This window comes from Falco biarmicus, chromosome W (genome assembly GCF_023638135.1).
Source record: "Falco biarmicus isolate bFalBia1 chromosome W, bFalBia1.pri, whole genome shotgun sequence".
In the NCBI taxonomy this organism is placed as follows: Eukaryota; Metazoa; Chordata; class Aves; order Falconiformes; family Falconidae; genus Falco; species Falco biarmicus.
The window spans coordinates 15,465,106-15,490,736 of NC_079310.1; the positions used below are offsets into that span (position 1 = coordinate 15,465,106).

Consider the following 25,631-nt stretch of genomic DNA (forward strand, 5'->3'; position numbering starts at 1 on the left):
GGTACGGGACTATACAGAGGATCTCATAGCAGCTTTTACTGTGCAACTATAAGTTTCATTAAAATATATTTCTTATCCTTCTATATTTCTATTCTACAAAATGATTTTATAAAATCAAATAATCAATCAAATAAAGTCAATCAATCTTAACTTATTAGCAAATCTGTAACACAGGGACATTTTAGTCATTGCTGAGCAGTGCTTACATGGCATCAAGGCCTTTTCTGCTCCTCACACTGTCCCACCAGTGAGTCATCTGGGGGTGCACAAGAAGTTGGGAGGGGACACAGACAGGACAGCTGACCCTGACTGACCAAAGGGATATTCCATACCATATGATGCCATGCTCAGCATGGAGGAGGAAGAAGGAAGGGGGGGACATCTGTCATTATGGCATTTGTCTTCCCAAGGAATCGTTACGCGTGATGGAGCCCTGCTTTCCTGGGGATGGCTGAACACCTGCCTGCCCATGGGAAGTGGTGAACAAATTCCTTGCTTTGCTTGCGTGTGTGGCTTTTGCTTTACCTATTGAACTGCCTTTATCTCAACCCTCGAGTTTTCTCAGTTTTACTCTTCCGTTCCTCTCCCCCATCTCGATGCGGGGAGTGTGAGTGAGTGCCTGTGTGGTGCTCAGTTGCCAGCTGGGGTTAAATCATGACAACTGACAAAGGAACTTTCTTTTTGACCTGTTAGTATCTCTCTAATAAATCAATAACCAAGTTAAACAATGTGATGAAGAGCAAGGGGTTGAGAGAAGTGCTTCATGAAAACAAAGGGATGGAAACATGCATGTTCTATTCAAAGGTGGAGAGCAGTCTTCAAAAGTAATTATAGGAGTTTTGGGGTTTAACCCCAGCCAGTAATTAAGTACTATGCAGCTGCTCGCTCACTCGCTCCTCATCCAGAGGGATGGGGAGGAGAATCGGAAATGAATATAAAACTCAAGGACTGAGATAAGAACAATTTAATAAAGGAAATAAACTAAAAATGAAAGAACAATAATAATAACAACAACAGTAAGAGATATAATGAAAAGGTGGCTGGGGGAGGAATGAAATCCAAATAGAAAGGAGGAAAGAAAACAAGTGATGAACAATACAGCTGCTCACTACTGATGCCCAGCCAGTCCTAAGCAACAGCGATCAGCAGGCCCTGGCCAGCCTCCCACTCCCACCCCCCCAGTTTATATATCAAGCATGACATCCTATGGTATAGAATACCACTTTGGCTAGTTTGGGTCAGCTGTCCTGGCTGTGTCCCCTCCCAATTTCCTGTGCCACTCCAGCCCTCTGGCTGGCAGGGCCTGAGAAATTGAAAAGTCCTTGATTTAGTATAAACATTATGTTGGGAGAGGGGTCCGACGGAGTCAAGAAATTACTCAATGAGTTATGCATCTTCCTCATCTTTATTAGCTTCTAACACTTCTTATATAGACTCAATACACAAGCATATTCCCAAAGCAAAAATATAATTGGTTATTAGCCCCTAAGCACGCGCTGTTCTCAAACCACTAATTATCATGATTGAAACAAACATTCTATCCATGCAGCTATTTGCATTAGCTATGTTTCAGCCTTGCAGTTTGCTACTCCCTTTATTCCTATACCGCTTCCTATCTCCCTTGGCCTTGCACCTGTCTTCCCTAACAGCTGCAGCTTGTTACAGCCACAGCCTGTTAGCACAACAAAGTTACTTGGTCTCAGGGTTCAAGAATAGATCAAGGCTACTTTCTGGTTAACTTCAGCACAACAACTTCAGCACAATTCTAATTACAGGCCTATTCTAATTCCAGGCCTGGATTGTGCAGATCTTTAGGGATTCTATGGCCACGCTTCTGCAGCCATTTTTCTACAATTCCCCCTTTTTTCTTTTGCACAAGCCAGGCCTGATTGGTTATGTTAAAAACTACTCTCTTTAAACACAGCTAAAAACTAAAAGCATTACAATAATGATTATAACAAAGCGTATTCCTTCCATCAATAACGTCTTTAACCAAGCTGTTATCCCCAGTCCTCTCAACCATTCATCAAAGGGATTATCATCAGCAAGAATATGCTTCATGTTTCCCTGCAGTTGTGACAACTTCTCGTGCATCAATATGGAATGATCAGAAAGGTTCATACAACACATCCCTTCAAAATCCTCACAACCGTGTCCATGTGCTAATAACAAAAAATCTATTGCAGCCCTATTCTGTAACGTAGCATGCCTAACACTATCTACATCAAGCAATAACGAACTTAAAATCTGCGATGTAAGATTAAATTGTTTCTCTCCCCAACACGCTAACCTTCGTATATTCTTAGCATTTAATGCAGCCATTGCTCCTGGCATAAATATAGAGGCTAAGACATTTGATGTTACAGACTGCAGATCGACTCGGTCATTACATGTTTCATCAAAGGTGCGCAGTGCCCTCTGTGATCTATGAGATTGTGGAGTCATTTTCAATAAGTCTTTCATACGTGGAGCAAACAAAGTCAAACGCCCTAAATAACATGGTCCACCGACAGGATACAAAGGAATCCCTGGCCACGCTCTGTCCCCACATATCAAGAAGACTCCCGGTGGCAACTGATAACCCCCTGATACATTTACATGGAAGCCTCCAGTTTTCAATTCACCCCAATTAGGTGAACTGGTTAGATTTTGAAACCCTGTATAAAACCCCCGTTCACCTTGACGTGCTGGCCACAACTACCACGGGTCACCAAACCAAATTACTTCAGTGCCATTTACGGGTTGAAGTGGTGGTACCGTGTCGTCACATTCTGGCATTCCCGTTGCAGTTACATTAACATATTCAACGGGCACAATGCTACCCAATAGGTCTAACTCCTGCAACGGTAAATGATGTGGCTGATTTAAATTCTCAATAACTGTCTTCTGCCACGCTGCATTACGCATAGAAGGCCAAACAAATTGCCCATTCGGACTCAGACATGTTTCCCTTTCAATGGAAGTCAGATTCACAGTCATAACATTCCAAAAACCATCAAAATCTGTTTCATTCTCCTGCAAGGGAATACCAATTAAACAAATTCTAAAAGGGTTGTCTGCTTGTTGCAGACTTAAACAAAAGTCTGTTACCCCTGTAATATTTGCCCATGTCACCCATATGTTTGTCCTAGGCAAGATGTTAAAAATACCTTGGCCAACAGGTAACATATTCATCAAGACCATAAACCAAGTCCACCATCTGAGCATGTCTAATCCTACAGAAACGTTACTTTCTGTGAGCTCTCCTTGCCCACTCATTCTGGGCCTTCCTCCACTTATTAGCAGGGACAGCATATTGTCGAAGTATAAAAATACTTCTACCACACTCCCTACTTATAATTTTAGTCTGGCGTTGCAGCCTGAGGCCGTCCAAATATCTGCAAACCCGCCACTGCCACTGTGCTCGATTTGTGTTTTCAGTAGCTTCAAACAGGGCAAACAGATCTTGGGCAAACTGGTCCTCTAATCCATTCTCGCAATTCCCACAAAGGATTCCTCTCTAGCTTTCCATTTACATTGTAACACCCTAAACCCGTTTGCAAGGTATATTCAGAGACCCACCATTCAAGTTTACATAAGCCACGAAGTAATAGAACCCAGCCACATTCCCTTCGTCCGCAATCACAGGCATTTAGGGAATAGTACGGAGCTTTGTTCTCTAGTTCTGCCCGTAGTTGGTCACATGCATCCCTTGGGGAGGCCCAAACTATCCTCTTCTGTAACAGTAGCGATGCCTCCAACGCCAGGGGCTGTGTGGCCATTTGCCACCACTGTAGCTCCCGCTGGCAAGCTTCCGGTTCCAGTTTTATGACTACTGGTATCAGCACGTGTCCACTTACTGGGTACCCACACTGGACCTGTAGGGGTAGAAACACACATATAACTTTGACCATTGAACAAAACAGGGGCAGGACCTTCCCATTCCCTGACCACGGATTTCGATAATAGACAGATAATTCAGTTCTTGGGGCTCCGGTATTAACACAAGTAGCGTGAATGATAGCTGGGGGCTCTGAGTCGTCTCCAAACATACACAGGTGATTGAGAACAAACAAGGCTCTGTGTAGGCACTCTTTTGGGTCTGTAAAGGCCGCAAATTTCTGCAGATAATTCTTCAACGTTCTGTTTGTTCTTTCGACGATGGCTTGTCCCGTGGGAGAATGAGATATTCCAGTCTTATGCTGTACTCCCCACGTGATAAAGAAATCTCCGCACGACTTGACTGACATAGGCAGGACCATTGTCCATCTTAATCTGTTCTGGGACTCCCATGACAGCAAAACAGGCTGTTAGATGTATACACACATGCAAGGCTCTTTCTCCAGATTGTACAGTTGCCCAAATAAATTTTGAATAGGTGTCTACCGTGACATGTACATATTTCAACCTGCCAAACTCAGGAACATGAGTGACATCCATCTGCCAGACCTCTAATGCCCTCAGACCTCGGGGATTGACCCCCATCCCTAGGCCAGGGCCATGGTGACTGCACTGCGGGCAACTCCTAACAATACCCTGTGCCTCAGCATGTGTTAGTCGAAATTGTCTTTTTAATCCCTTAGCATTTTGATGGAACTGAGTGTGGGAGATTCGTGCAGCTTCAAATTGATTGATGGGTGCAGTTTGTGTCAGGCTAACCAATTGATCTGCTCTGTGATTACCTTCTCCTAAGCCTTCCTGCCATTTGTGGCTTCTGATATGGATGACACAATATGGCGCAGTCCTCTGCTTTGTAGCTCTTTGAAGTTGTTGGAATAACTCATTTAGTCGTGGGTTTGCTACTTCTTTCAAAAGTGAATCCTCTATCCTTTGAGCTACTCCTGCCACATATAGTGAATCGGTGACAATGTTCAGCGCCACCGTGCGCCAGTTTGCCATAGCCCAACAAACTGCAAGCAGCTCCAATGTCTAAATTATCTTTAGGGTGGGCAACAATAATGTGTTGCTGCCAGGGTTCCTTTTCCTTCCAGACCACAGCAGCCCTTTGACTAGCCTTGCCTGCATCCATGAATGCTGTAAGACCATCCTGAAGCGGAACAGATGAATGCTTAGGCATTTCCATCCATGAATACGTTCTCAAAAGGTGGATATCTTTCCCCTTTAGTTGTTCTCGTGATATCTGTCCAGTATATCCTAAGAGTGCCAATTGTAGAGCAGCAGAGTTTCGCAAGGCCAATTCTAGGTCTGCTCCCTTCATTGGCAGGTGAATACTAAATGGTTCTTCCCCTGAAATAGCTATCATCCTATCACGACCTTTTCGAATGACTTTGGCCATTGCTTCCATACGAGTCTGAACTGTTTTCTTAGGTTGAAGGGATAAAAATATCCATTCCAAGACATGGAAGAGGTCATCTCCCCCTTTTTTCTTTTGCCACTGCATGATAACAGCAAAAACAGAGACAGGGTGAGAAACCACCAATAGTTGGAAGGGAAGGGTAACGTCTCGTCGAGCTGCCCATTGCGCTGATACTCGGTGCCCAAGATGTTGTATACATTTCTGTTGTTCATTAGTGAGTTGAATGGATTTAGCTGCATCTGTGCCTTGTAATAGAGGCCGTAGGGGAGCTAGATCTTCATTAGTAATGCCCAGGAGGGGACGTACCCATTGCAAATCCCCCATCAGCGTCTGCGCATCAGTAAGGGTTTTGATCTCAGTGGTAATGGTGGTTTTCTGTGGCGTTATCATGCTGTCATTAATCTTCCATCCCAAGTATTTGAACGGAGATTGCTTTTGAACCTTTTCTGGTGCCACTTGTAATCCTGCTTGTCCAAGTGTTTGCATAAGTTGTTGTAGGTTCTGTTCCGTAAAGGGTTGCTGTTGAGCTACTAAAATATCATCCATATAATGATAAATGAGAGCATGCGGCCACTGTCGACGTAAGGGTTGTAATGCTGCAGCAACGAAAAGTTGACGCATGGTGGGGCTGTTGCGCATTCCCTGTGGAAGGACTACCCATTCATAACGGTGAGCTGGTCGATCCTTGTTAATCGCTGGCAAGGTGAAGGCGAAGCGTGGTGTATCTGCTGGATGTAATGGTATGGTAAAAAAACAGTCCTTCAGGTCTACAATTAATAAGGCCCAGTCTTTAGGTATCATAGTAGGAGTTGGTAATCCAGGCTGGAGCGCTCCCATAGCTTGCATTTGTTCATTCACCTTGCGTAAATCATGAAGTAGCGAAACTTTCCAGACTTTTTTGGTATAACAAAGATGGGGGTGTTCCAAGGGCTGGTTGATGGCTTAATATGGTGAGCATTTAGTTGTTCTTGTACTAACTCATGTGCTATCTGCAGCTTCTCCTTTTGTAGCGGCCACTGCTCCACCCAGACAGGCTCATCTGTAATCCAGGTGAGTTTTAGGATGGGAGGCTGCCCTGCAGGGGCCGCTGCCAGAAAATCGTACCAGGGGTAGTTAACACTACTCCCAACTGAGTCATTATTTTGCGGTCAATGAGGGCAGAGATGCCATCTGGTAAAGGTAAGATCATTACATGTGCTGATGCTATTTTGTCTTCCACTTGAATAATGATTGGCTCTATGCTAGTATGTGGCAGTGAGACGCCTCCGATGCCGCTGACTCCTCCTGTAGCCAGTCTAGTAGGCCAATGTTTAGGCCACAGCTGTTGGGTGATGATAGTCACATCAGCTCCTGTGTCAAAGAGTGCAACAAAGGTACAAGATTCATTTCCTCTTCGTAATGTGACTCTAGCTTCTGGCCAGTTCATTGACATAGTGAAGCATACAAGTTCCTCTGTAGATCCAAAGTTTCTATTCCCACGGTTCGGTAAAGAGTCAGGAGGTGGTGCACATACTCTATGTGTGAAATTTTGCAGGGGAACTAATTGAGCAATTTTGCTTCCCTGTGGTATGTGGAGAGGTGCATATAATGTGTAAGCCACGATAACAATCTGTACTGTATAATCAGCATCAATTAGCCCCGGTATTACAAAGATACCCTTTAGTCCAGCTGAAGATCGGCCTATTAAGAGAGTTCCGAATTGTCAACACGAGGAGTGTATCGGGCCAAAGGTTGTGGATGGAATCTTTTGTGGTGTTGTGTCAAACAGAGTGACATCTACTGCTGTCGCCAAGTCGATTCCCAAGCTACCCCAGGTTGCTGGGAGGCCGGGCCCTGGGTTGGCGGGACCACTTTTGTCTGCACGCGGCTGCCGTTCGCGCTCTGTTTGCAGTTTCCCAATCGCCAACAGACTTTAGAAGCATGAGAATTAGTCTGGCAATGGTCACACCATACAGACACCGAGCAGGTACGGTGTTGATGACCTTTCCCACCACAGCGGAAACAAGGTCCGAGATGACTTTTTTGTTTGGTTCGCGGTCGTACTGCAGGTTTGAGGACAGCTGCCAGTGCCTGGGTATGGGTTTGCATGGCTGTAGATACAGCGGAACTTACAGCATCAGAGACAAAGGCGGCTTGCTGGGCAGTTGCGCTGTTTACCATTCGTTCCAGCATTTCCTCCACCGGAGCTGTTCGGGGAAGGGTGGACAGAATCGTCTTGGCCCTTGGATTAGCATTTTCAAAAGCTAGCATCCGGAGCATTTGTGCTTTAAGATCCTCCGTTATACTGTGGTTTTGGTCCAAGGCTTGCACTAGACGGTTCACAAAACTGTCAAATGGCTCCGTTGCTCCCTGTTTGACTGTTGTAAAGGAAGGGGCCTTGCGTTCCGATGGGACAAGTGTCAGGGCTTGTTTTGCAGACAGGGCGGAGGCATTATGCATCTCCATGGAAAACGTTAATTGTACCTTAGGGTCGGCATAAATGTCACGACCTAATAGCATGTCCTCTTTAACATCACCCAGGGGGTGCCCCTGGGCCCTGGGAAGGATCAAAATCTTACGCAACGTTCCCATTCCCTTTCAAAAAGCAAATACTGTGCTGGTGTAAGAAGCAATCTGGCTAGCGAAGTACAGTCACTGGGTGTCATGATTTCAGAGTCAAACAAATAATTCAGCAAGTGTTTGACTGGTTCTGATTGCAAACCATATTGTGTAACAGCTTGTCGTAGCTGCTGCACAAACTTCCAATCAAAAGGTTTCCACGCTGCGGCTGCTGAACCATCTGGTAACGTGGTGGCCCGCACCGGACATGCAACAGCAGAAGCAGCCTGCCACTCTCCCTCCAATATAGCCTCTCGTATAACCCCAGACCAACGACTTTGGGAAGTGGCAGGCTGGAGGATAACGCCTTCCTGGGTCAGGACTTGAACATCACAACCGCCAGTAGGCAGATGGCATTCGTTCAGTTGCTGCAGCAAGCGGTTTAGGGTCCGGTCGGACGGTTTTGTTCGGGGAGGGGGCATCGGGGCAGCTGCAGCTGGGGTGGGTTCATTTTCTTTATTGGACTCTGCGCTCTCATTCAGAGGCGCACTCGGACCCGCTCTAGTACCCTCTTCCTCATCTAGCACGGGGGGTGGCTCTCGGTAGCTTTCAGGTCGGCGTGGAGCACCCGTTGCAGCGGCACCCTCTGGTGTTGGTGTCGGGTGTAATAGCTCTGTTGCAGATTTTTTAATAGGCACAATTATGCCTTTTGCAGATGGAACGCCTTGACCAAATAATCGGGTAGACTCCAACGACTCGGTTTCCCGACCGAGGAGGTCTGAAGCAGCCATAGCCATCTTTTTCTCCGCAACCATTGATCGTAAATGGTTCATGACCTCCCGCCAGGTTGATCCCAAGTCCTTGGCCGACTTGCTGCCGCTAAGGGTTGCATCCCAAAGGGAATCCCTGATCTCTCACCACTCAGTCACACTAAACATCAATTGCGAGTCTTTTAAGAGTCCTTTTTCCTTCGACCACCTACATAGCTCATGGAGCTTCTTTGTGCTCACGCTAGCCTCTCGCTTAGCAAGAATCTCAGATAATAGCGTGAGTGCCGCCTCCCTTTCCATTATCGAGGGAAAAACGGTCTTACCGGTGCAGGTCCGTGCAGGACGTCAATACCGGTTTCAGACGCCTTTACTCCTTACGGACGCCTTCCTGCTTGAACTCCTCTCTAGCAACTCCCAATTCGCAAAGCCCACTGTTGCAAAGCAAAGGCAGAGTTTTTCCAGCTTTCCCGTTGTTTGGGCGCCAATTGTTGGGAGAGCGGTCTGCCGGAGTCAAGAAATTACTCAATATGAGTTATGCATCTTCCTCATCTTTATTGGCTTCTAACACTTCTTATATAGACTCAATACACAAGCATATTCCCAAAGCAAAAATATAATTGGTTATTAGCCCCTAAGCGCGCGCTGTTCTCAAACCACTAATTATCATGATTAAAACAAGCATTCTATCCATGCAGCTATTTGCGTTAGCTATGTTTCAGCCTTGCAGTTTGCTACTCCCTTTATTCCCATACTGCTCCCTATCTCCCTTGGCCTTGCATCTGTCTTCCCTAACAGCTGCAGCTTGTTACAGCCACGGCCTGTTAGCACAACAAAGTTACTTGGTCTCAGGATTCAAGAATAGATCAAGTCTACTTTCTTGTTAACTTCAGCACAACAACTTCAGCACAATTCTAATTACAGGCCTATTCTAATTCCAGGCCTGGATTGTGCAGATCTTTAGGGATTCTATGGTCATGCTTCTGCAGCCATTTTTCTACAACATTACCCAGCAACAACCAAAAACATCAGTGTGCTCTAAACACTGTTCTCACACCAAACCCAAAACACAGCACTGCACCAGCTACTAAGAAGAAAATTAACTCTATCCCAGCTGAAACCAGGACAGTATCCACCCCTTATGACATACCATTTATGTCATGCTACATTTTCCAGTACATCATCACCTTTCTGGTCTTTTAACATAAACACACAGATATCATTCCCTCAGCCTATGGACCATGCCTCTAAAGTCCATTGAGTTCATTTAGTCCATGATGTTGGGCTCCATCTGTTATAACAGTCTTTCAAGGCAGGGAAGATGGTACGCGGTGTTGGACTGTTGCATCTTGAAGCAAATTCTGATTCTATTATGGCTGTGCTGATCTGGTTTCACTAAAATCAGTCTTTGTTGGTGTAGGCAACTGGAAGGGAGTCAGGTTCAGATCTCCAAATCCAAAGTGGTGGAGATGGGCACCGCAAGGTGCCCAGTGCACCAACTGGCATATAGAAGTGACAATATACAGCGTTATATAACAATTAACATCACACAATTCAATTCATTGGCTGTTTTCACCCAAAATCAAATCCCCTTGAGGCGCACATCAAACTTCCCCATCCTCCCACATTACCCACCAAGTGCTCCCAGGTCCTTGAGCAAAAGCAATCCCACAAATGCCTGTGCCTGAGGCAGGAATGACCCAGACTGTTTTCCCAAGCATACTTTTAAGGTGCACTACAGTGACTTTATCCCCCTCTACAGTACACAAAAGTTTTGACCAGGCAGGACCAGCTCGGGTAGCAGATCCTCTGGTATTAACCAACCAGGTAGCCTTTGCTAGATGTTTATCCCAATGCTTGAAAGTTCCACCACCCATTGCTTTCAGTGTAGACTTTAACAGTCAGTTACATCATTCAGTTTTCCCAGAGGCTGGTGCATGATAGGGGATGTGATATACCCACTCAATACCATGTTCTTTGGCCCAAGTGTCTATGAGGTTGTTTTGGAAATGAGTTCCATTGTCTGACTCATTTCTTTCTGGGGTGCCATGTCACCACAAGACCTGTCTTTTAAGGCCCAGGATAGTGTTCTGGGCAGTGGCATGGGGCACAGGGTATGCTTCCGGCCATCTGGTGGTTGCTTCCACCATTATTATTACATGGTGCTTGCCTCGGCAGGTCTGTGGGTGTGATATAGTCAGTTTTCCAGGCCTCCCCATATTCTTATTTCAGCCATTTTCCTCCATACCACAGAAGCTTTAACCACTTGGCTTGCTTAATTGCAGTGCATGTTTCACATTCATGGATAACCTGTGAAATAGTGTCCATGGTTAAATCCACCCCTTGGTCTAAGGCCCATTTATATGTTGTATCTCATCCTTGATGACCTGAAGTGTCATGTGCCCACCGAGCTACAAATAATTCACCTTTATGCTGCCAATCCAAATCTACTTGAGCCACTTCAATCTTGGCTGCTTGATCTACCTGCTGGTTGTTTAAATGTTCCTCAGTGGCCCGACTCTTGGGTACGTGAGCATCTACATGATGTACGTTTACAACCAGGTTCTCCAACCGAGTGGAACTATCTTGCCATAATGCAGCAGCCCAGATGGATTTACCTCTGTGTTGGTAATTACTCTGCTTGTATTGCTGTAACCAACCCCACAGGGCATTGGACACCATACATGAGTCAGTATAAAGTATTAGCCACTTTTCTCGTTCAGCAACATCTAAAGACAGCTGGATAGCTTTCACTTCTGCAAACTGGCTCAATTCACCTTCTCCTTCAGCAGTTTCTGCGACTTGTCGTAAGGGGCTCCATACAGCTGCCTCCCACCTCCAATGCTTTCCTACAATACAGCAGGACCCATCAGTAAATGGGGCATATTGCTTCTCGTGTTCCAATGGTTTGTTATACAATGGGGCTTCTTCAGCACGTGTCACCTCTTCCTCTGGTGACATCCCAAAATCTTTGCCTTCTGGCCAGTCCATAATAATTTAAAAAATTCCTGGATGATTGGGATTTCCTATCCGAGCTCGTTGTGTAATCAGTGCAATCCACTTAATCCACGTAGCATCAGTTGTGTGATGTGTAGAGGAAACCCTCCCTTTAAACATCCAGCCCAGCACTGGCAAGCGGGGCACCAGGAGGAGCTGAGCTTCAGTACCAATCACTTCCAAAGCAGCTTGAACCCCTTCATAAGCTGCCAATATCTCTTTTCCAGTTGGAGTATAGTGGGCCTCAGATCCTCTATATCCCTGACTCCAAAAACCCAAGGGTCAGGTCGCCCTTGAGTCTCCCCTGGTGCTTTCTGCCAGAGGCTCCAGGTTGGGCCATTCTCCCCAGCTGCAGTGTAGAGCACATTCTTTACATCTTGTCCATTCCGAACTGGCCCAAGTGCCACTGCTTGAACTATCTCCCGTTTAATTTGTTCAAAGGCTTGTTGTTGCTCAGGGCGCCATTTAAATTCATTCTTCTTTCGGGTTTACGTGATAAAGAGGGTTTACAATCATACTGTAGTTTGGAATGTGCATTCTCCAAAAACCAACGACACCTAAGAAAGCCTGAGTTTCTTTCTTATTAGTTGGTGGGGACATCACTGGTATTTTGTTGATCACAGCCATTGGGATTTCACAACATCCATCATGCCATTTTATTCCCATAAACTGGATCTCCTGTGCAGATCCCTTGACTTTACTTTGTTTTATGGCAAAACCAGCTTTCAGAAGGATTTTGATAATTTTCTCCCCTTCCCCAAAAACTTCTTCAGCTGTATTGCCCCATACGATGATGTCATCAATGTACTACAGACGTTCCAGAGCTCCACCCTGTTCTAGTGTGGCCTGGATCAGTCCATGGCAGATGGTAGGGCTGTGTTTCCACCCCTGGGGCAGTCAATTCCAGGTGTATTGGACACCCCTTCAAGTGAAGGCAAACTGTGGCCTGCACTCTGCAGCCAAAGGGATTGAGAAAAACACATTTGCAATATCAATAGTGGCATACCACTTGGCTGCCTTTGATTCCAGTTCATATTGAAGGTCTGGCATGTCTGGTACAGCAGCACTCCATGGCGGCGTGGCTTCATTCAGGTCCCAATAGTCCACTGTTAGTCTCCATTCTCCATTAGATTTTTGCACTGGCCATATGGGGCTATTAAAGGTTGAACAGGTTCTGCTGATCACCCCTTGGTTCTCCAGTCAATGAATCAGCTCCTGGATGGGAATCAGGGAGTCTCGGTTGGTGCGGTATTGCTGCCGGTGCACTGTGGTAGTAGCAATAGGCACCTGCTGTTCCTCAACTTTCAGTAACCCCACCACAAATGGGTCTTCTGAAAGACCAGGCAAAGTAGACAGCTGCTTAATTTCCTCTGTTTCCAGAGCAGCTATACCAAAAGCCCACCGATACCCTTTTGGATCCTTGAAATATCCTCTCCTAAGACAGACTATGCTAAGGATACATGAAGCTTCTGGGCCAGTCACAATGGGATGTTTTTGCCACTCATTCCCAGTCAAGCTTATTTCAGCCTCCAATACAGTTAGCTGTTGGGATCCACCTGTAACTCCAGAACTACTAATGGGTTCTACCCCCTTATAGCTTGATGGCATTAATGTACACTGTTACCAGTATATACTAGAGCTTTATATTCCTGTGGGTCTGATATTCTAGGCCATCTTATCCACGCAATCAAGTAAACCCAGTTATCCCTGTCCTCCACCTGGGTGGAGGCAGGGTCCCTCTAATACTGGTTGTAGGATTCTCCACCAGGGAGGCAAGTTGTGAGAAGGAAATGTAGCGTGGAGTGGTTCCGCTCACTTATGTCTTGCCAGAATGGGTTAGAAATCATTTTCACAGGATCAAGAGTAAAGTCAGCTGTATCATTCTGTCTGAAAAACTGTCCTCTGGAGACTGGAGCAGCAACATTCCTGGAAGACTCTTTATTTGTGATTGGCTTTCCTTGTAGTTCACGCACTTGTGCCTCCAGAAATGAGGTAGGTTTTCCATCCCACCTCCTCATGTCCTGTCCATGGTCTTTCAGATAAAACCACAGAGTACCTCGTGGTGTGTATCTCCTACTTTCTTCTCCCAAACAGAAGGGTGTCTACGGTCAATATCTGAGATGCGAGTCTGTATTGGTGGAGATTCTTGTTAAGCTGGTGGACCAGTTTCTATATAGCTGAGATGAGGGAGGTAGAGACACTATCTTCATAGTCTTGGAGATGATGAATTGTTTCATCCATTGTTGGTGGTGCAGTGTCTGACCAACCCATTACTGCCAATGATTTGGCATATGCTGATGGTGCCCTTTGTACCATATTCCACCACATCGGTCATGTGCATTGGGCTTCATCAGGATCTATGGGTGACTGTGGATCGTTCAGGTTATAATAGATCATCTCTTTCACATCTAATTCCCTCAAGTACTGAATACCCTTCTCTATTGCAGTCCACTTGGTTGGGTGACATGTAATACCCTCCTTGTAGGGATACCTTTCCTTCATGCTTAACAGAAGTCACTTCCAGAGGCTGATGATTTGCTCTCCAATTGCCCTGTCAATGCCCCTTTGTCTAGCAAGTGATCCCAGCTGCTTGGTTTCCCTACCCTCCAAGTCTATACTATGAGCCCCATTATCCCAGCGTAGAAGCAACCAGGTGATAATGTGTTCACCTGGTTGATGGGCATAATCTTTCTGCATATCTTGTAGCTCATTCAGAGATAGGGATCGAGAGGTTATCTCTTGTTTGCCTTCTCCATCTTGTTCACGTGATGGGCCTACTCCTTCATCCTCCTTTACCAAACGAGCTGCTTTCCGTTTCCATTTCCTTTTATCTACAGGGGCCACTAACACTGACGCCAGTCGGTCTTCTGCATCACTCACTTCAGGGGCCAAAGTAGCTGGAATGCCTGCCACAGGGGCTAGAGTAGCTGCAGCGCCGGCTGCGGGGGCTGGAGCGGCCGCAGCGGCTGGAGCAGGGGCTGGAGCAGCCACAGAGCCTGTCACAGGAGCTGGAGTGGCCGCGGAGGGTGGCTGGAGCGGCTGCAGCAGCTGCTGCAGGGGTGGTGCAGTAGTTACAGTTTGTCGCTTAGAATTCCACCAATTCCAGGACATGAAAACCGCATTCAGTATTCCTATCACTAGGTTCAGGACTGACACTATGGAGCTTCAAGTGGATCAAAGATACTCAAGAGTCTCCTAAAATCCTATGTTTCATTAATTAGCCTTGAGGGGAAGGGGGAGGCGTAGACCCCACCCACAGGACAACTCTCTGGGAAAACAGCCAAAGGTACAGTTGTTGGCATTCCCCCACATGGGCCACCAGACACGCAGAGGCGACAACACCGAGTGCACAAACCAAATTAGTTTCATAACCAATGAGCCCATCATATTACAGATTAGTACTATATAGTACAACACTAAAATAACTTTAGCCCAGGTCCCAATATGAACAAACAACACAAAAGAGAGCACGTGCTGTAAATAAACAAGACAATTCAATCCTGGGATCATGGGCAGCAAATTCAAAAGCAGATAAGCCAGCATTGTAGCCAATTATTATTAATTTAATACAATGAATACTGCAAACAATTTAATCTAACACAGTCTAATTAGACCTGTTGTTATCTCAACCCTTTGAGCCCCACTTTGGGCACCAAAAAGGACTGTCATGGTTTAACCCCAGCTGGCAACAAAGCACCACACAGCCACTTGCTCACTCCCCCCCACCCAGAGGGATGGGGAGGAGAATCAGAAAGAAATGTAAAACTTGAGGGTTGAGATAAGAACAATTTAATAATTTAAACAGAATAAAAAGGTGAGAGAAACAATAATAACAATAATAATAACAATTATAATGGAAAGGTGGGGGAAAAGGTTAAAATCCAAAGGAAAAGGGAGAAAGGAGAACAAGTGATGCACAGTACAACTGCTCACCATGCGCTGACTGATGCCCAGCCAGTCCCCGAGCAACAATCCCCCCCCCAGCTAACCCTCCAAGTTTATATACCAAGCATGATGTCCCATGGTATGGAATACCTCTTCGGCTGGTTTAGGTCAGCTGCCCTGGCTGTGTCCCTTCCCAGTCTTGTGCTCCTCCACCACGCTGGCTGGCAAGACCCAAGAAACTGAAAAATTCTTGACTTGGTATAAACACTATCCAGCAACAACTAAAAACATCAGTTCCATTATCAACATTGTTCTCACATCATAGCCAAAACACAGCATTGTACTAGCTACTAGAAGAAAGTTAAATCCATCTTGGCTGAAACCAGGACATAAGGCAACAACTTTTACAGAGAGAATATTAATGACAGCCTGGAAGATTGAATTTTGGATGTAACTATGAACTGAGCTGGTGGCCTCAGTTGTTCACCCACCAAGGTCCTTTCCTTCCTTCCTGATGCTCTCAGCCTCTTGCAAAGGTCCAGATCAAAAGACCTGAAATATTGCATGGGAAAAAATCAATGTCAGCTGGATCCCACACTACCAAATCTGTGTTAGTTGAATGGTTTGCATGAGCCAGTGTGCACCTGGCTAATTTCCTTGTGTGTCTCCTTTTCTCTCCTGTCCTGCAGGGAGCCTCTTCAAGCCTTGTGGTGAAGTTTGCAGATACAGACAAGGAGCGTACAATGAGACGCATGCAGCAAATGGCAGGACAAATGGGTATGTTCAACCCCATGGCCATCCAGTTTGGAGCATATGGCGCCTATGCACAGGCAGTAAGTATAGACACTGGCTCTGTGCATGTTCACAGGAACATTGGGGGTAGCACCTAGAATGGCATAGAGAACACATGAGCAGAGGAACAACTGAGCAGAGGAGAAACCAGTGATTCTCCATTAAACCAGTTAAACAATGGTAGCAAAGTGATCCACGCCATCTCAGGATGAGATGAGACAACATTGTAGGAGATAACATCTCCCTCAGAGATGCAATACGTGCTTCTAGCAGTAATCAAACTATGGTCATGTGTGTACTCATGCAAGACGCTTCCTATGGGATCTAAGCTGTTGCTGTCAAATCCAAACACAACTAGTATTTGAGTTTTAGATAAAACAGGCCCTGAATTCAGCTCATCCTAGTTCTCTGTCCCATGTCAGCACCATCTGGTGCTAGAGAAGGTTTGTGGCCCTCCTCTGCTAGAGGCCACACAGACTGAGCTGAACAGGGGAGATGGCTCTCTGCTCCATTTGGCCAGGCCCCTACTGCCCTATGCATCATTGTGGGTGTCTTTGGAGTGGTCGCTGGATAAAATGGCAGCTGCTGATGGAAATGCTTTTACATTCATGAAAGCATGCTAGATAATACTAAAATGGACAAGCAGACATATGTACACATACGGTCCTGGCTCCCCAAAACAGTATGATTTAAGCACATCTGGAAAATGCATCAGCTATTTAAACACTGATGCCCAGTCTAACTTAAGGTATCCTACTTACATACCAAACCTGGACCCTGGACCCCTGAGACAGTGTTACTGTACTGGGAACTGGGCTCCTGATGTAGCCCTGAAATGGATGACTCTGGCATAACTACCTTTCCTTAGGTAGTTTTTCCCAATTAACAATCCTTTTCCCAATTAACAATTCTTTTCCTAATTAACAAGGACCTACAAGACAAGATCAGGTTTGGGAACTTGGTCTCTCTGCCAGATATTTCAGAGGAAGGTAGAGATGATCCCTCCAGCAGGCAGACAAAATAATGCCTGGTGATGTTGGCTGCCTTCTCTGGAGCAGATGAAACAGGAAGATCTGCAGGCAGTGACACTGCATCTAGGTGCTTCATCCATTTGGTGGTAAAATGTGGTCCTCTTGTACTCTGTCCTGGATTTGTGTGCAAGAGGGAAGTGTCATTAATCCCACTTTTCAGGAGTAACATCCTCCTGAATGAGAGAGACTGAATGACTTACCTTAGGTAATACAGGGCCAACTCAGAAATCACACTCCAGTGTACGCATATGCCCTCCAGCACATTGACCGCAAGGCTCTGTTTTTTCCCCTGCCTATTTACCTCTCATGTTTTGGCACTATGGACTTCCCATCATAACCACATGTTCATTTTTTTTTTACTTGAGGGTCTAGAAATTTCTGTCCTCCACTGAGGTCATGTGCATCACTAAACACTTGGTACAACCTAGCCTACCCCTTGTATGGGCCAAGTACAGTCACAAGGACATGCTCTTAGAGCTCCACAGAAGTTCTCCCACTCCTGGTGCTATTCTGGATTTTTTTATTCTCTCCCCACTGGACAAATTCCATTTTTCACTTCTTCATTTTCATTACCAGTTAAAGAGAATCTCTACCTCTTCCTTGGTCCCCTGCTCCCCTCCTCACATGACAGAAGAGCTTTCCCCTCCCCATCCCAGTTGTGTTTAACTGTGTTTCTGGCCGGGGAAGGCTGCAGGAAGAGGAAAAGAGACAGTAAATCACATCTGAGCCCAGGCCAGTAGCCAGCAGCCTGGCAGGGGATGCAGCATGTGTGTCACCACATACCAGAGGTGTTAACAGGAGGCAACCCATGTGTAACTGAGGGCAAACATCTGCAGAGGTTATCAGGCAGGAGATGTGTCTCCAATGTTATGCTACAGGCATTGATCAGGCAGAAGAGAGGTGGTAAAGACACCACTGTCCTGATGCTCTGGACCAAAAACTCATTTTGGTGTTGTGGTTTAATCCCAGCCAGCAACTAAGAACCATGCAGCCGCTTCTTCACTCCTCCTCCCTGACCAGAGGGATGGGGAGGAGAATTGGAAAAAGGTAAAACTCAAGGGTTGAGATAAGAATAATTTAATAAATGAAAATAAAATGAAATATAATAATAATAGTAGTAGTAGTAGTAGTAGTAATGAAAAGGAAAGAGAGGGAGAAAGGAATAAAATCCAAGATGAAAAACCCCAAACAAGTGATGCACAATACAATTGCTCACCACCTGCTGACCGATGCCCAGCCAGTCCCTGAGTAGTGATCAGCATGCCCAACCAACCCCCCAGTTTATATACTCAGCATAACATTCTATGGTATGGAATATCCCTTTGGCTAGTTCGGGTCAGCTGTCCTGGCAGTGTCTCCTTCTAATTTCTTGTGCCCCCCCAGCCCTCTCACTGGCAGGGCCTGAGAAACTGAAAAGTCCCTGACTTAGTATAAACATTACCTAGCAACAACTAAAAACATCAGTGTGCTATCAACATTGTTCTCATACTAAACCCAAAACATAGCATTGTACCAGGTACTGAGAAGAAAAATAACTCTGTCCTGACCAAAACCAGGACACTTGGCTACATAATTTTTAATCTGGAGTAATTCTTCTAATTGCCATGATAATAGAGTCAGCACAGGTTTATACTGATATAAGGCAGGATGAGGACTGCACCTTTACACCACAAAGTTCCCTCCATTATTTTCCCTTTAGATAATACAGGACATTATGAGGGCATGTACTTGAGTGAAGATTTCTTTGAAGGAAGAGTGAAAAGAATTTCTGGGTCTGCTCCCGCTTCACTTGAAACCAATGAATTTTTTTTCTTATTAATTTCTGTGAAAGCAGAATTGGATGCATCTCCCCCCCCCCCCCCCCCCCCCCCCCGCTAAATATGCTTATAAGGGCAAAAGAATAAGTTTTAGATCTTGACCCATTGGATATGACAAGCTGGTGGCACCAATTACCCTGGGGACTTCAAAGCTATCTAAATGATGGGATCACATTTCCATGTGGCACCCATACACCCAGAGCATGCTCAGATGCTGTCTCTCAATCAGCCTCCTTATCTGTGTCTCTCCCTATCTATCTAGTTCATCTCACAGTCTCACACAAAAGGCTCTGTGAGTTCCCTCCATCCTGATTAATCCACCTTGGACTGCTGGCTCATAGATATCAGGGTGATTGGCACCTCAAATGCCAGCAGGAGATGGAGAGATCGAGGGGGAGAGGGAAAAGGGGGCAGTTTTATTCAGCCTGAACTGAAGTTCAAGAGCTAAGGCAAGTCAAGAGGAGGGAAGGTGAAACAGTGAAAATGCAAGGGCAGGGAAGCGATGACAGCAGATGCCACAGTCACCAGCAATTTGTGTGACCTTCAGTGAATCATTTGACCACTGGTCTCATTTCCCCATGTACAAATAAAGTTTATGATCAGATTTATTTTTCCTTCTCCCTCAGGGACACAGCTCTTTCTTGTGCTGTCTCTCTGTGGGTTCTAACATAGGTCTATGATGGTAATAGAAGTTTAAGAACACAGTGCTTAGCAGTAAGGCCAAGACTAGTTTGAGACACTGGGTTCTCAGATTTGTACTTATCACCTGTCCTCCCAGCTATCCCACTGCAGTCCAAGCTTGACTAATGTCTCCATATAAGAGTTCCCAAGCAGTTCCATGAGAGCTGTATAATCAACAATTTCTAATGATCTATTTCCATGGAGGATGTTGCCAGGTCTCCTAGGCAGCACTTGCTTGATGAATTCCCCCCGGGAGAGGCATCATGCATATCACCAGGACTGCATTAGCTCTTGCAAAAAAAGGTCTCCATGCATCATGGTGGCCAGTGCAGCAGAAACCCACACAGTGTGGCTGTTTGAGAGATTAGTGGGCAGGTATGGATTTGCAAACCAAGAAGCACTACTGGGGAGAGGCAGCGAGGATCTCAGTCCATCAGTGTTTGACTGATAATGTTGCCACCAGGAGTGCTTTGGGCTCCAGCGCCTCTTTAAGTTATCTCCTTTGCAGCTCAGCAAATGGCCACGTCACAGTTCACTCCTTGCTGCTGCTCACTGCCAAGCCACTCAATCTCATTTTACGCAACTTTAATCTTGATAGCAGCGATGGCCTTACATTGGCTAAGCAACTAGTTTTTGGGTTCAGCAACCATATGGCCTCAGCTCCAGAGGCCAAACAAAATCAGGAAGCAAAGAGGGCCCTCCTGTGTGTGGTTTTGCCTCCCCTCCTCATGTGTCACCTGCAAGCAGACCAGACAAAGCTTGGCAATAACTTTGTGTGCTGTTTCAGTGACAAAGTCACATCAGACCCACCTCACTTCCTTTGTATGCAGCTCAAGGGAAGTCAGGTTTCATGGTTCCCTAAAGCTCCCAGAGTGCCTATACTAATTTGTTTCAGGGGTTTTTCTTTTGAGCAATATCTTCCCATATTCATTTAGGCTCCCCTTTTATGGGGCAATTATGTATTTTAGTTCACACATGTATAGGCATGAGCCCTTTTTGTTGTCAGGTTCCTGTGGCTCCACATGAGCTGGCTATTAGTAGCTGTTTCCACAGTCTTAGCCAAGGCCAGCTTGAGGTATAGATCTGAACTCAGCCTGGAGAGAGGGAAACTGATGCTAGGTGATGCCACCTTTGATTTGCTGCCAGTGGAGAATGAACCTGCAGGCACACACTCCAGCTCAGAGCAGCACAGCATACCTCCTTAGAGACTGGTAAGTGGTGAGGTGGCCAAGACATAAATCACAAGATCACAAGCAGTAAAAATCAAACCAGACTATGAATGGTGGTAGTATAGTCCTGGCCCAAATAAGCAACAGTGGCAAAAGTCCCTGCAGGTTTTCTTTCTATGAAGAAAGTGGCAAGTAGTTAGCAGTGGTCTCATGCCACTGCTGCCCCACCATGCAGATATGGAAACGTGCACAGATCAAAAAGGGTTGGGAAGATGGGAAAATGCAGAAGAGCAAAGCAATAACAAAGGATGGAGCCTTGGAAAGTGACAGATACTGTATAAATTATTTAATTTTTAATTTTTTTAAAATAAGATTAAAGTCATAAATCAATTTTGCATTAAAAATGGAGTGGAAGTCTTAGCCATGGTCTTCGGGCCAAATTCCAGCCACGGGACTGATTGCATCCTGCAGCAGGGGACAAGCATAGAATTAGTGAGTAAAAACAGACAGATGGGGACAGAGGCAACATAGGCAATGGTAACATTTGCTCTCTGGCCTGGAGCGAGTTCTTTCCTGTCAGTAAATCCCAGCTTCCCTCACTCTGAAAAAGTACAAATGGCTGCAGCTTCTGAACTGCAGACAATAACTGCAACAAATATGGACACATTCAGTACAGCAAAGCTCTCAGCCATCATAAGTGGTCACCTTGGGAAGTTAGGGCAGCAGTGACTACTATGCTGACCATAAAAGTCTAGGTGCGCTCTGTCTGAACTCCTGTGGAGATGAAAGGACATTTCTGCTAAATGATCTGAGGTAGTACTGAAGGGAAGAATCGCTTCTTCCAATATTTATTCAATTCATACTGTGAAATTATTTTGGAAAGATACTTAAAAAATTCAGCTAGCCCTATGAAATCAGGGAAAATTTACTGAATATAGACTATCTTTGCATATAATTATTATATTTAAATGACCAAAATGGAACAGTAAATTCAGTAAATACTACCTTTTATGCAAATCACTTGTTTTGATCTGTTCCAGAAGAGGAATCTATTTTTAATCCATAGTACTTTTGTAGTAGGGCTAATACCATATTTCTGATCATCAGCTCCTTGGTAATTCAGAACTAAAGAACACTCAGATTTGGACTGTATATACTTTTTTTCTAGGTTTTGTTTTTTTTTACAGTTCTCAGGAAATTAGAAATTCAAATCATTGTGTTTCAAGCTTTGGAAAGAAACATGAATCCAGGTGTTGCACATTAGTTTTTTTAAACCTTAATTAAATTTAAATTTTATTTTCAAAGCAGAAATTTCTGTTTCCAATAAGTCATTAAAAAATGTCTGACAGATCATTCTGATTTTTTTCAGAATCTTGTTTGTTTGAAAGCTTGGGAGATATTTTTGGTTTTATTTCCCAAAGGCCAGTTAGGTAAAACAGACATGAATTTCTCATTTCTGTGATTTTACCAAATATGACTCCTTTTACTGCTTTACTTATCTCTTCCTATCACAGGGATACCATGAGGATTAATTAGCTAAGTGTTTGTATAGATCATTAGAGGTGGGAAGCGTGGGATGCTGTTATTACTTTTATTATTATTACTGAATGAAGAATATGAAAAGTCAAACAAAACACCATGTGGTTCAGAGACAAAGGTAGAAAATAGCACTGGAAAAAACCTTAAAGGTCATCATATCATTCAGCGTAAGCCTTCTCCAAGGGCAATGATCATGTTATTTCAAAAAGAGGGCATCAGAAATAAACCTTCTCTCTCTCCTCTTCCACTTCTTCAGTTTCATATGTATTTATTTTGGGGGCTGGATAAAGTAAGCTGTAGCATTATTTTCATTTCTAGCAGGAGTTTTTGGCCTTGAGTAAGTAACTTCACCTCTCTGTGCACCTGTTCCTTCTGTAAAAAAAAGGATAAAATTTCCTTTCCTTGAGTGCAGTAACACAACCCTGCCATCTAACAGCCACGTGATGCCAGAGGCGGCTGTCCCATTCCCAATCTCACCTCTGGCCACATGTCCTCACCCCATATCACTAGATTGACAGTGACCATATAGGGAGCCGCTTCTGGAAGGAAAACAGGCAGTAAGTGCAGCATTTCTGTGCTATACAGTTAACACTACTGGTATTGTTTCTGACTGGCTGCTTGGCAGCATCAGGTATTCATCTATCCTGGTGCAAAGGTAGCAGCAAGACGTGGAGAGGGAGATGTGCATTGGCAAGCTCTTGCTTTGGCTCAGGCATGCTGCAAAACTAAATCCTTTGCTGGTTTTTTGTCTTAATCTCCCATGCTAGGATAGGATGGATAAACCTGTGGAGGTGCCTATCCATCCATTGATGACAGAGCTGGCTGAAGTTTATCTACCTATATTTGAGGTAGCAAAAGGTGTGTGAACTGAATCCTCCCATTGCTCACTGTTGACCAGCCATCACTTCCACCTCTCCCCATGTTTTGAATGACCTTACCAGTTCTCTAGCCTTGGGATGGAGACTTGGGATGGGCTGATAGCTCTTGAGGTGCTGTCCATGGACATGAACAAATTTGGAAGCATTTCCTGGTCTCCTCAAAAGACAAGTATTTGAGCAATTATAATGTCGAGGTTGGAGGAAAGAGGGAAAAATATAAAATCAGATGGGATAAAGCTCTAAATGCTCAGGCAAAGATCATGCCAAGGATGTAAGAGAAGCAAAAGAAAATACATCCTTTCAGCTGAGGAAGGTAAAAGCTCCTCTCTGTCCCCTTGAATCAGTCTCAGATAATAAGGCTGCTGCCTTTCTGATTAGTGCTCTGTGGCCCCAGCCCAACAGGACAAATCTGCATTTCAAAAGACATATTTTGAAGTACACATCTCGCAGGGGCCCTGCTGCTATTGATTTGCCTCTGGTGAGGTCACTGCTTCATATTCTACAGCTTTATTAACTGGGACCATACACTGGGCTTCTTTCATAGTGGATGGGACATTTGTCTTTGGGGGGAGCTGGGGAAGAAGTGGGCTGACTTTTATTTGAACTCACTTGGGAATGTTCCAGAGGTTTGTTTTTTTTTTATAAGGGAGACTGGTGACCTTTACAGGACTTGCCCTCCTTTTGTAAAATACCCTGTAGCTACTTGGAGGGGGAAAGAGGTAGGTCTATGTTGTCACCTTCTTTCAAGGTGATCAAGCTCCTGTCCTCCCACCCCTGTGATGCCACTGCACTCAGCTGGGCTGTGACCATCAGCTGCTAGGCTGGGAAGGAAAGTCCCCTTCCCCTTGAACCTATACCCTTGAGCACTTCTGACCTGTAAGATATGAGCATAAATGGGAAATGTGACAGCAGAAGGGTGGCAGGAGTGTTGCCAAGGGTTGTGATGTCCAGATATGGTTGGGGTCTCCCCTCTAGCCAAGGAAGCAAAGCCAGTTAGCTTGGGCATGTGGCTGTGTTCAGGTATGGGATGGTATACTCCTAGCTCTGGAGAAGACCCTGTTTTACCCCACAGGCTGGCTGTGAAGGCTGCAGCAAGGTGTACATTCTCTGGGTAATGAGGTAGAGGAACACTGTGCGTATCACCATGCCAGGGGGGTTTCCAGGTCTCCAGGGCATCATGGCAATCCCCAGAGCACTGAGCATAACAGAAATGGGGTGACAGCACCCTGCAGAAGCAATTGAGCCTAATTTCACAAATCAAAGGCTAGGACCTTAATTACTACCTTATTTTTATTGCATTAACTTTTTAACCCTAAGCTAAATTTAACCTCTTTGCTTCTCAGATTCTTAACAGTCTCTGTGGGAGTATGGCCATGTTACCGAAATCTCGGAATGAAGAACTTATCGACACCAATGTGATGTAGATAAGCAGACACTTCTTTATTGACGGCCGGGTGCGTGAGTGAGTCCTCTCACGATCAACGCACACCAGGTCCCAAAATCAGATTCCATATATAGAACTTATTCATACATATTCATTAAATATTCATACATAATCATAACATCTCCCATAAATCATTAACATATTCTCCTCCCATATCCGATTCTGCGCAATAAAGCTTAGAAAGATCTAGAAATGGGTCTGGGGTACGATTTGGGTAGGTGGTATATGAGTCGGTGGTCGCGATCTCCCCCTGCCGGAATTACCTTTTACTAAAGTTCACAGTTTCTTGGCAGGTAACTACAAGCTGTTCCAGTCGACTCTCCTGTTTCCATTAATCCTACATTCTGACATCTCAATATACTTTCTATATACAGAAGACTAGTTAGATACAAAGAAACCTTTCAAACCCTAAATTATTACTTAAGTTTCAACAATGATTCCAACCCATTCTTCTGGCCTTAGTACAAAATGTACAAAGGGTCTCACAACTGCTTTTACTAAATAATCATAACTTTCTTCAAAATATATTTTTATCCTCCTATATTTCTATTCTATAAAATAACCCTATAAAATAAGATAATCAAACAAATAAAATCAATTGATTTCAACTTTTTAACAAATCGACAACAGCCAGATTTAACCAAATGTTTCACTGAAAGCCACCAGACTTTAGGCCGCAGACCCTACACCTTCAGCACTAATCAGCAGATTAGGATCATCTTGTTCTTATAAGGAGAGAGAAAATACCTGCTTCTTTCTGAAGATCTATGACAGAAATGCATAAAATACATTATTGC

The 25,631-nt window shown here is 44.8% G+C and overlaps 1 protein-coding gene across 11 annotated transcripts in view; it reads left to right on the top strand.

Moving 5' to 3' along the window:
* LOC130141979 (CUGBP Elav-like family member 4) overlaps positions 1–25,631 on the top strand; it is a 348,538-nt gene that overhangs the window by 208,648 nt on the left and 114,259 nt on the right. For all 11 annotated transcript variants that reach the window (XM_056323351.1, XM_056323354.1, XM_056323359.1 and 8 more), the window contains one exon: positions 16,173–16,316. In XM_056323351.1, coding sequence (XP_056179326.1) covers positions 16,173–16,316 — 144 coding nt within the window. The remainder of the gene's footprint in view (positions 1–16,172; positions 16,317–25,631) is intronic.